This window comes from Eublepharis macularius, chromosome 2 (genome assembly GCF_028583425.1).
Source record: "Eublepharis macularius isolate TG4126 chromosome 2, MPM_Emac_v1.0, whole genome shotgun sequence".
In the NCBI taxonomy this organism is placed as follows: Eukaryota; Metazoa; Chordata; class Lepidosauria; order Squamata; family Eublepharidae; genus Eublepharis; species Eublepharis macularius.
The window spans coordinates 131,548,780-131,560,936 of NC_072791.1; the positions used below are offsets into that span (position 1 = coordinate 131,548,780).

The 12,157-nt window shown below is 42.0% G+C and overlaps 1 protein-coding gene across 1 annotated transcript; it reads left to right on the forward strand.

The window, feature by feature from the left end:
• Positions 1-2,401: 2,401 nt before the first annotated feature.
• On the forward strand, positions 2,402-10,130 carry PSMG1 (proteasome assembly chaperone 1). The gene is made up of 7 exons (XM_054972793.1): positions 2,402-2,596; positions 3,708-3,817; positions 4,046-4,197; positions 4,453-4,515; positions 4,843-5,041; positions 6,128-6,264; positions 8,130-10,130. The coding sequence occupies exons 1-7, from the start codon at positions 2,463-2,465 to the stop codon at positions 8,199-8,201; spliced, it is 867 nt and encodes a 288-aa protein (XP_054828768.1). The 5' UTR covers positions 2,402-2,462; the 3' UTR covers positions 8,202-10,130.
• The last annotated feature ends 2,027 nt before the right edge of the window (positions 10,131-12,157 follow it).

Genomic DNA, 12,157 nt, shown 5'->3' on the forward strand with positions numbered 1-12,157 from the left:
AAAAGTTATGTAAAAGTTGAGGTAAAGGATTAACTTCAAGCAAATAGGGAGGATGCTGTACTTTTCAAGCTGGATGACATCAGGCATACAGTAATAACAACAAAGAGGTTTGTGACATTTTAAAGACTGACACATTTATTGCAGCATACATTTTTGGCAGCCCACTTTGTCAGAAGCATGACATGCTCGTTCAGTGAGCAGAAGGAAATATGTAAAAGGATGAGAGGATGGAGTTAGTATAAAGAAGACAAGAAGGCCCGGCATTTCAAGTCATGTGTGTGACATTACATCACAGAGCACAGATGAAAACAAGACACACAACAGTTTCTTAAAGTGTGTTCATATGGGTGATATGAATTATCAGGCTCTACGAGATCTAATTCATTTGAAATTATAGTTTTGGAGAGGATTGTTTGGAGCAAAAATAGGATATTTTAAAAACTGAAGTAAAGTATGCTCTATCAATCAGTTTGAGGTACAAATTATGATGCAGTTTTGTATAATTGTTGTTTTACTATAGTTTACAGTTAAGTAAATTTAGTCTCATCAGATGTATGTTGGCAATGAGCAACACTCAGCACAGAGATGCTTTCATGAGGTGGACTTGTGGAAAATCCAAGATATTGGAAGGAAAACGCTGGACATAAAATTCCAGCTTTTATCCTGCTGTGTCTACTGAGGTTTGTTTGAGCAACTGGAAGTATAAATAGCACAAAAATGATGAATTCTTTAATTACAGCAGTTTAAACTGTAATAGCATCCAACTGGAAATAATATAACTCACAGTGGCATGATTCAGTTCTTATGTTCCAAACCACCTGCACCTTTACATCCTTCCCAGGTGGGATGGATGAGCTCTGGAAAACGAGTGTTTCACTGATCCAGAACGGGATCTGGGTTTATTGGTGCAACAGCACTTCGGGTCACAGATCAGACCATAAACTGAAGGTTAGTATAGACAAGACTTGAGGTATTGTGGGTTTGTGTTGATTCCTGCGGTGGAACTGAGACACAGCTTACTCTGGTCATAGATCTAGAGGAGTTAGCCATGTTAGTCTGTAGTAGCAAAATCAAAAAGAGTCCAGTAGCACCTTTAAGACTAACCAATTTTATTGTAGCATAAGCTTTCGAGAATCAAGTTCTCTTCGTCAGATGCATGATCCAAACTGGTCATGCATCTGACGAAGAGAACTTGATTCTCGAAAGCTTATGCTACAATAAAATTGGTTAGTCTTAAAGGTGCTACTGGACTCTTTTTGATACAGCTTACTCTGGAGGTTTCATTCCCCCCTGAAAGAGCAGGTTCACAACTTTGGGGTGCTGTTAGAGCAAAATAAACAGGCAGATAGTCAGATCTCATTTGCAGTACTTAGTACCTTTTACTAGCTTCATCTGGGTTGCTGGCTATAACATTTCTTCAAGAGTCATAATCCGGCACAACAACCCATATTCTAGTTGCCTGAAGGTTGGTTACTGTAACACTCTCTATAGGGGACTGCCTTTGAAGACAGCTCAGAAATTTCAGTTTGTTTAGAATGCCGCAGGATGATTGCTAGCTGAGGCCAAATACCGGCAGCACATAACACCTGTGCTTACAGATTTCCATGTACTGGTTGCTTGTTTCCAGTTCCAATTCAAATTGCTGGCATAACCTATCAACTTTTATAGGACTCAGGTCCCAAGCATTTAATACCCACTCTCATTCCTGCCCAGGCACTGCATTCTATATCCGTCCTTTTCTAAGTTCTCAGGCCTTTAGAAATGAAGCTTTTGGGATGACTCCCTAGCCTTCCTCCTCTATCTATGCCTGGTGCCTTCATTAAAGAGCATTCAGCACCAGGTGGGCTTTTTATCTTTCAACTTAGTTTTTATTTAATTCAGTTAATTATTCTTTTCATAGTAGCAATTGTTGTTCGTCTCATCTGTTCTGTTGTTTGCTTTAAGGTGCTGCTGGTTTAACTGCTTCAGATGGCTTGGGCTGCTTTTATACTTACTAATGTTATGGGACTGTCTCTAATTTTTGAACTGGCTGGTGTAGCATACGTTTAAAAAAACAAAAATACAACGCTAGTCAGGCTACCATTAAAAAATACATCCCCACCCATCTCTACCAGCTCTAGTTTATGCTCTGTACATGTATAGCCTAATCTTATTTACTCATAAGTAAGCCCTATTGACTCTAAGCAAGGGTGGATAGGATTGCGTCATTGGCTTTTTAAAGTGTTTGATTTTCAGCTCTTAAAAGATGAGAAAGGACAAGCCAGCCGAATTTCACGCGCAGCCGAGGGCCACAAGAGGCGGAGCAAAGGGGCGCTGCATCTGAGCATGCTCGGTGGAGGAGCGTCGGGAACGCACGCCAGCCTTGCAGACCGATTGGCGGTAACCCGGAAGAAAACGACCCCGCCCGGGCGTGGCTGGGCAGGCTGCTAAGCGGCGCGTTTCGAGGGCTGGCTTGGTTGGGGATGGCCACCTTCTTCGGGGAGGTGGTGGCGGCCCCGTCCCGCGCCGGGGTGGACGAAGACGACGAGGACGAGGCACTGGCGCGAGAGGAAGCGCCGGAAGATCGGGAGATTCGCTTGGAGCTCGAGAAGAAAAGGCAAGCCGGGGACTAAGCAGAGAGGCTAAGGGGCTGGACTTGAGGCGAGGGTCAGTCCGAATACTGGGCTTCTGTAATTAATTAATAAATAGCGAGGGAGTCTCTGAGCGTGTGCAAAGTGCCTTTTAATCTCAATTAAAATTCCGCGCGCACCCACGATTGGGCAGGGCTGTGGGTCAGGTGGTGTGCTCCCAGCAGGACTGGAGTCCCAATAGAAAGGGAATACGGGAGTTTGGCTTGGGAAGATTCTCAGCGGGCTTTTCCTGTGGTGTGCCTCTAGTGGTTGTCGCTTTCATTTTTCTCTCTCTGGGCATAGGAGAAAGACAGTTTAATCTTCTTAGAGGAGTTTTAAAAAACCATTTATTGATCTCGCCACCGCCCCTCTCTCCCCTTTGCAAAGCGCTTACAAAGCCGAAGATGGTGCAAGAAACTAATATTTTCCAGTGCAAACATAGCATTAGGTATATCCATGGAGGATGGGGTCATCCATCAGTAGTTATTAGCCACAACCATTAAATAGAACTTCCATGTTTACAAGCAGTCTTATGAATACCATTGGGGGGGGGGGTATTCTTTGGCCTGACAAATAGTTGACCTGGCAAATTTCCAGTGGCAAATAGTTGGTCACTGTGTGTAGGAGGATGCTGGAGAAGATGGTAAAATATTTGATTTGGTCTATCATGGCTGATTTTCCATTTCTATTAATGAAATTGCTGGTTGTCAACTTACCAGTTTGCTTCAGAACAATCCTTAAATTGGAATCAGCACTGTGACTGCTGGCTGGCTTGTTCTGGGTTACATTAGACAGACCACAAACTGGTCCCCACCTTCACTGAGTTAAACTAGCTTGGGTGATCCAGTTTGTCCCAAGACTTTCCAGGCTGCTGTGGATAACTGGAGCAGAAGAGAGACCTATATTTGCATTAAAAGGCAAGGTACAATTTTCCTGGTGACCTGTTAGAGATTGCGTTCTGTGGGAACGGTTGGAGAACTAAGCCATTTCATTAATGCTGCTGCTATGAGCTGCATTTATATTTAGCCTGCTTAAATTGCTTGGTTCATCTTCTCTCTCAGTGTTATCATTCACTCTTGTCTTGTTTATTATGCTCAGGGAAGTTCACATTCTCTGGAACACGGCATTCAGTGCAACTATAGAAAGCTCTTCAGATAATCCATTTCCTTGTTCAAAATTCATATTGGGTGTAGGACAAAATGCTGCAGGTAAGTGGTTCTAAGAGATTAGTTGTTTGTATTTTATTTATTTGTTTAAACCACAGTTAAGAGTTTTCTGTTTTCAGTGTGTTATGGATAGCTTAAATAATTTTGGGGTTGTGCTATTTATGTGAACCATATCAAGCATCATTAAGATTGTCTAAAGAAATTGTGGCTGCTTACAACATGTTCAGCCTTCCATTGCTACAAAAAGCAAATCTGGCTTTTCCCCCACAGCATTCTTGTCTTCTTTTGTTTTGAATTCTGGAGACTGGGAAGTAGTTGGATCTATCAAGTTGTGGAATGAATGGTCCAGAACATCAAACACAACCAGTGTGCTACCAACAGATTCTTTCTGTTTGTTCTATCGGTTGATTCCAGATCCTACAGTAAGTAATATTTATTCTATGTGTACATGGTTCCACCATCCAAGTTCTCAGTATGAAGCTACTATAACAGTAAACGCATAGTGTGTGCTCTGCCATGGAGCTATGTCCTTTTCCCATTCATACCAATTGCCAATGATATGAGATTTACAGAAATGGGTGCTTATATACTGGGAGTTAGTCAAAATCATGTGATTTAGAGCTTTATTCCACTTTAGCATAGTGCCCGTTTGTGAAGTATATATTCTGTTTTTCCAGGTTTTGTTGTGCCAGTGTACTTGTTTTGTGGCTGAGGACCAACAATTCCAGTGGCTTGAAAAGGTAAAAAATAAAATAAAAATTCAGGAGTATGTGCCAACCCCCCCTCCCCAAATACTCAAGAAGAAATTGCTTTCATGTAATGTAGTTTGATTTCTAGATGGATTCACTTACTCCTTTTTCCTTTCAACTCCCTCAGTACCAGAGTGTTTATCATTGTTGGTGCTGCTTATTACCATTGTAGTGATTTTTTTAATGATCCAACTGATTATTTTATTTGCATATCCTGGTATCTCACCATATTGGAAGCTCTTGTGACACGGTCAGGTAGTATGAATCACAGTTCTTCTTCTGTGCCTCTGACTCTGAGATTTGGAATTTCCATTCTAGGTTTTTGGATGCATGCAGAAGACTGATTTGCAAGTAGCTGTTCTTTCAACATCTTCCATTACAGATTACAAAACACTTGAATCAACCCTAACGATTTCTTCTCCTTTTCTGAAAGTATTAAAGACAAAAGAGTTCAAAGATAACATCTGCTGCTCACTTCTAGAACAACCAAATATTGTACGGGATCTACCTGCAGCAGGTGTGTAATAACTTCTATTTTTTCTCCTTTTTTATCTGACACAAAGAGGCAGGAAGTGCCTTGTATCAATTCTGTCGAATACAACAATGGCAAGCCTTTCTCTGTTTCTTCTGATTGGCCCTTCCGGTTGTGATGCTAGCAGGGTGTAGTGTTTTAAACCATTGCAGTTAAAGTCATAAACATAATCAAGACCTAGAGTGCTCTATGCATGGAGGCTGATGGTGCCTTCCTTCAACCCCCTCTTGTCTGCCAGCAATAAGTTTGCAGCTGGTCCTTGTTCATAAACCAAGTGCGGTCATAATAACTGAAATATTGGAGTGAATTCCTGGGTGGATAGCATTCTTGCACAGCATCTCTGAATGCAATCTTGGGATCTTCCCACAGTTGTCTCTGCCTCAAGGATTATTGCAATGCATTCTGTGTGGTTACCTTGGAAGATGGCCTGGAACCCCCACCTAGCACAGCTTGTTGGCCTACTGTCTGGTGCAGAGAGAAAGGAACATATTTGACCAGTGTGAAATTAGCTAGTACTTTGCTTTCCCATCCAGTTCAAAGTCCTCCTTTATCTGCCTTCAGAGTAACCTCAAAAAAAGTTTATCCCTATATGAAATCTAACCCCCCCCCCCCTTGTGCTCTGTCAAGATACTGCTCTGTGCCCCTTCTTTGTGGGGAGTAACATTTTACACCAAGGAGAGGGCCTTTTCCTTTACCACTATACGGTTATGGAATAATGTCCTAGAACACAACCAATTTTGTGGTCTTGATTTTAGAAAGTAGTATGAGGCCCGTTTGTTTTGCAGGGCTTTTAGTGGTGCTGTTATGTGATTGAAATGATATGGATATGATAAATTAATATTTTTGTACTGCTTATGTTTAAATTTAATTTTAACTATTAAATTTGGAATTGAGCATGGGCTCTTTGTGCATTTGTGTGCATGTGTGTTAAGATTCCAGGCCAGGGCACATGGAGAGACTGGATAAAATCTTTTAAGTAACTAAGTGTGATCAACAGGACAGTTACCTTTATTAACCATTGTGGATCAGATTCCTGATCATTTGGGTTTTTTTTTCTTTGATTGTGCTTAGTTCTCAGCTACTGTCAAGTGTGGCAAATCCCTGCAGTGCTTTATCAGTGTTACACTGATATCATCAAACTGGACATGGTTACAATTGAAACTTTCAAGCCTGTGCTGTCTTCCAAAATTCTGAAGAGTTTAGTTAAGGTGAGACTTGATTATTTGCACTATACAAAGTCTTATTTCAGACAGCCAATAGATCGCTATAGCAATTGCTGTGAGAAAAATCTGGTTTAATTTAACTTCGTGGAAGGCTTTTGTTTGTAATTACAGTACTTCAGAGTTAAGTTCCCAAAAGCTTCACATTTTTGTGGGTCCTTGGAAGAGACCTGAAGCCTCTTCTAGCAAGAACATACTGCTTGCATCACTTCCATAATACTTAATTCACTCTCCCAACTTCGGGGCATGGAGAAGGAAGTAGAGAAGGGATAGTACAGGGATTGCTATTCCTAGGGCTTGGCAGGTCCTTTAGCCATCCTTGATTTGTGAGCGGCTGCCTGACCTTGCTGGTACTGGCCCTAATTCATGGCCAGTAAAGCAGCCATTGGTTTTAAATTGTTTTAGATCCAAACACTGACTTAAATTGGATGCTTCCTTTCATGATTTAACCTATACAGCAATGAATTAAGTGCCCTGTTGGGAAAACGTACCACTGGGATTTGGTCCATATTTTCACAGTCCCAAAGTAATTTTGAGGCTTGGACCATGTCTGCACTTCCTAATTATTCCCTGCCCCCTCTTGGAGAATTACAATTCCCAGAGTTCCATGGTGTATGTGTTGGGGGGCGGGGAGCGGGTAAGTATCTAGCTGAAGTGTGTGGTGTGAAAGTATATTTTAGAAGTCAGCTGTATCTGCCTTGCATATTCCTGCCTGAAGCCGTAGAGCAATCAGTGCTATTATCCTGTGAGTGCAAGTAAGAAATAAGGTATCTTATGAAAGCGATTGTTGGCTCTGTGGCAGACCTGTAAACATCTACATGATGCTTTTGCTCTGTCTTTTTTACTTACAGGAAAATTCCATGACAGTTGAGCCTCATATGCTAAAACATAGTTTAGGTGGTGTATTAAATCCTTAAGCTTTGAAACTCATTCTGAAGCTTCAAGTCATGCAGAAGCTCCTACTTAAAATAAAGCGAGATGTAGGCTGCAACCCTAAGAGCACTTTCGTGGAAGTAAATCCCATTGAATGAAATGGGACTTACTTCTGAGGCTTGTTCTCCTAGATGCCTTTTTTAGAGAGCTGGAAGAGGAAAGGGACACTCACATCCTCGCTGCCATGAAGCTCAGTGGGAGGGCCAGTTACCTTCGTTCAACCTAACCTGTGCCACAGGGGGTTTTGAGGATAAAATGGGGAAGAATCATGTAAGCCGCTGCCTTGAGGAACGGGGATAAATGTAGTTAGTTATTCCTGAGTGGTGCTTTCTCTAAGGTACTTCTCATGCTTTGGCAGTTGAATTCATGGTTTAATCCAGAAAATGTGCCAACATATCTCAATATTTTTTAAACTAGTAATTTGAGTTGTTGGTTCCTCCATACATTGGGCAGGTTTAGCAGCAGTTGCATAATCAGGAATGAAAGGGGAACGACATCTTTGCCCCAATTCTGTCACTCCTTGTGACAGAATTGTGCTTTTTGCACACCAGAGCAAGTGCTGCTCCCTTCTGTCCTGGAGTTGGAGGGATGTTCCACGTGCACTTTTCCAGGTACATGTGGAATTTCTAGGTCACTGAAGTGAACAAAAATGTTATTTTGTACAGAAGCTGTGTTTCTCTTGGTGACTTTGGCTGCAATCTAAGGCAGTGATTTGTTAATTTAAATCCATTTATTTACCAGAGGTAGAAACAACATTTCACTGTGTGCTTAGTGGTTCTTTATTTATTTGTATGAGCAAAGTCTGAACCAGGACCAGAATTCAATATTGAAATTCAGCTTGGAATTCCTCCTCATTGTATGTAACCTTTGACAGACATCTTATAATCAGCTACTAAGTCTTTTTTCTTCTTTTTATCCAGGACATTTCAAGAAACAGAGAAACTCTGGTAAAATTAATGACAACGACTGAAATCAACAACATCTACACTTAAAACGAAAGATTCTCTCTGCACTGTGCTTTTCAACTAGGATTCCACTTCAGACTTTTAAAACTGAAGCCACTTTTGGTTAGAAGCATTCAGGACTTGAAGCTGTTTCAGTTGAAGCGGAATGCATGAATTCCTGGGCCATCCACTGACTATTGGGGAAAGGTGTTCTACATCTAAAGCAAATTAAAATATGACTAATTTTCCACAAGCTGCAAATATGTTTCTTTAGGGATGTCCTTTCTCATATACAGAAATTGCAAAGCTCTTCTCCAGTAACTAAATCAATATCATAATATAGAAAGGATGTTTGGTGGTGGTAAAGCCTGCGGAAGTGAATAGCTGAGCTGGCCTTCTGTCAGAGACAAGGCAGGCAGAAAAGTCTCTAGATTCCATTGGCTGAGGTGCTCATAGAGAGAGAGAGAGAGGAGAAAAGACAGGCAAAGGGGCCTAGGAAAGGAGTAGAGAATGTACAAGTAAAGCAAAGCAGGCAGTAGAAGACTGAGAAGGTGAAGGGAGAAGCGGGGGGGCTTAGAAAATAGAGGTTGTGAGGAGTGGCCCAGAGGAATGAGTGGCAACAATGCTCAGAGGGGAGAGCAGCTTGAGGCTGCAGAGCTGAGCGACTGAGTTGATTTTATTTTTATTTAACATCATTTGTACCCCACCTTTCTTCCACCCAAAGTGGCTTACATCATTCACCTCTCTTAAAACTTTCTCGGCAGGGCTCATGCTCAGACACCAAAGTGCAGACTACCTGAGCCTGCTTCTTAACAGCTGTACATCACTTACAGTGATTTCAAATTAACTTTCACACCCCATGAATGTGTTTTGCTCTTTGGAATGGGGAAAAAATTGGAAATCTGTACTTTTACAAGTACACTCAAGTTGTGTGGTAGCAAGTTGAGTTGCCTGCTGGCTGCTGCTGCACTAGGCCCCAATGAGTCTTCCCTCAAACGCCAGACAGCTTTGGAAGAGACCCTCCCCAACCTCCTTCCTTTTCCTGATACGCACCAAGATTTAAATACTGTTGTGGTTCTCTAGCAATGGCCAATGATGGTATCTGTTTCTTAAAGCTACAGGCACTACTTTCATCTTGTTGGGGTTTTAAAATCCTTCCCCCCAGCACTTTTGAATTTCAGATTTTTCTGCAAACCTGGGTATTAGGTTTGTAGAAAGATCCGTCTTTTCTCTTCATGGCCCCTATTTTTGGATTTAAGTATCCATAAATGAAGCCACTTTGAGAATTAGATATACTGACTTGATACTATCTGTGTTACAAGGGGGGCTCTTCTGGGAATGCAGAGGCCCCAGAACACCTACAAATGCATGGCATGGGGGTAACCCCACAGCTGCGGCCATACCCACAGGCCCAACATTATCGCTGAATACAGAAAGTCAGCCATCATGGCTAATAGCTGTTGATGCGTATCTTGTCCATTACTTTGTATCATCAGTTTCTAAAACGATTTGAATGAGTGACCAAGTGCTTCTTTTTGTCTGTTCTGAAGCTACTGCCCATCTCTTTCATTGTATGCCACTGAGACCTATTTATAGGCTAGTGAGATTTTGGTATAAAATCAGGATTTTCAAACAGGGCTGAAACCATGCTTGTCAGAGTGGCACCTCAATAATTTGGGAACAAATAGAAGTTAACATGATTTCTATAGCAGTTCTCTGTACAAGTTGCTTTACATTCAGATCTTTTAAAGTTGAGAACATGAAGCAAATTTTAAATCCATCAAGTGATGTTCCTGTGAGAGAGCCAGTTGCCTTGGTGTTGGGTTGGGGCTTATGCTCCGTTCCCTGCTCAGCCAGAAAGCTCACTGAATGGCCTTCTGTGAATAAACTTTTTAGCCTGTTCATTTAATTCATGCTTGCCATACTTCCAGTGTTAAAAACATTGCTTTCCATTAAATTACAGCCATATAGATTTTATTTCTTGTTTTTATTTTTTGACTCATTAATGAAGTTTTTTAAATCATCCTTGCCTTGCAAGGTTGTTGTAAAGACATCAGATGACATCCTAGTTTTGCTTAGAAGTCCCCAAAGAATGCATCATAGGCTAGAGAGAGCTGAAGGAGAATCAAAGACCGTGAATAAGATGAATGCTCTTTTCTTGCCTTCCGACTACTTGGGAGGAGGGTTAGGACCCACTAGTGGGGGGGGGGGAGTGTTCTGTTGGTGTAGAAAGAGTGACTAGGGGAGGGTCAGCTACTCCCAGAAGCACTCATGACCTGAAAAAGCTTGAGCAGAAAGGATGCTAGCAGCAGCAGCTAAAGAGAGGAGCATCTCTTCTTGGCTGTCAGATAATGGATAGAGGGGAAAGACAGGCCCAATTACCTCCCATTTCGTCCTCTTCACTTCCATCTTAACCTTCACAGAGCTTGCCTCTATGGACAGAGTTGTTCAGCACTGAACTTGGTGAAGGAGGGGAGATCTGGAAAGACAGTAGGAGTAAGGGAAGGGGGGCAGAGAAAGGTGATATCCCCTCATTGGTTTACATGCTCACATCCCTAATAGCTGTCACAAAATGTTTATTTAAATGTTTATATTGTGCTTAACATGGCTTATACAAAAATGTAAAATAGCACATAGAAATAAGGTACAGCAATTCAGCCAAATGCCTTTTACACCCCTTCTGAGAATTGGTAAGGAACAGGAAGCTGGTATTGTGGTTAGAGGGTCAAACTAAGATCCGGGAGACCCAGGTACAAATTTCTACTTAATCATGAAGTTCACTGAGTGACCTTGGACCAATCACCTGTCAGCCTAATCTACCGCACAGAACTGTTGTGAGGATAAAATGGAGGGATGATGGTGGCTGGGATAAAAATGTATAAATAAGTAATTCTGAACTTCTTCAGAGAGATAATTGTATATCTGGCCTACCACTATTATATATCTGGCCTTGCTCCTTGCTGTTTTCATTTTGCATACAGAATCATTCGGAACAGGGACTGACTTGCAGAATCCAGAGAGGGGTGGGGGTGGGGATTGCATTATTATATGAGATTATCTGGAGTATGTAGGCCCTGGGCCATGATGTTCCTTAAAGGTAACGTGAGCAGCTCGGGCATAAAAGCTAAAAGGTTGCATCTGCTCTTGCTAAATGGGGGGGGGGGGGAGAAGTATGCAGGAGCTGGCAGTTTCCACTTATTTTCAAAGACAGCCTCAGTTAAAGCACATTAGTAGAGCAGTCAATTCTAGAGGTTACTAAAATGTTGATCCCCCCTCCCCCTTCAGAACCTGACTGGATAAAGTAGATCTTCCACCTGCTGTGGATTCCAAAGTCCCCTCTAGACCACGAGGATTCCCTACCAGCATTCCATCCATCATGTCTGGATTCAGTTTGCTGAGCCTATTCAACTTATCCCCAGCCTCCAGGTTTAGAAGATAGTAGCTCCTGGCTCCTAAGTCATGAAATACAGGCAGGCTTATGTGCCATCAGCCCATTAATATAACACTCAGCTTTTCGAGTCACAATAAGCCACATGACAACCCCTAGGAGTGCAAATTGGCAGAGATTACTACTTGCAATTTAGGCCTGGTTTACACATGCCTAAAAATGAGACGGAAGAATGGAACTCACCACCACTATAGGCAAGAGTTCAATTCTAAGTGTTCCTTCAGGTGAAAAATTCCATGCAAGCAAAACTCATCCAGCAGGGAGAGAGTTTCTGCCTCATCTTTGCTTCCTACGCTTGTTTTCTATGTGCAGAGACCTTCTAACACATGGGAGCATTCGAGAACCTGAATCTCCATGATGCCCCACTGTAATCTGGAGTTGCAGACCCCATTTTACCACCTTTGTCTAAAGAAGGCAGCAAAGAGAGACACCCCAACCCATGGTCTTAGAAGGAGGATGTCCTTCTGAAAAGTCCAACAAGCTATAGAAGAAACCCCTTTTGAATCTTTTCTCTCAGGGCTAATGAATCACACTCAAGCCTCTTGATTCCAAGGGG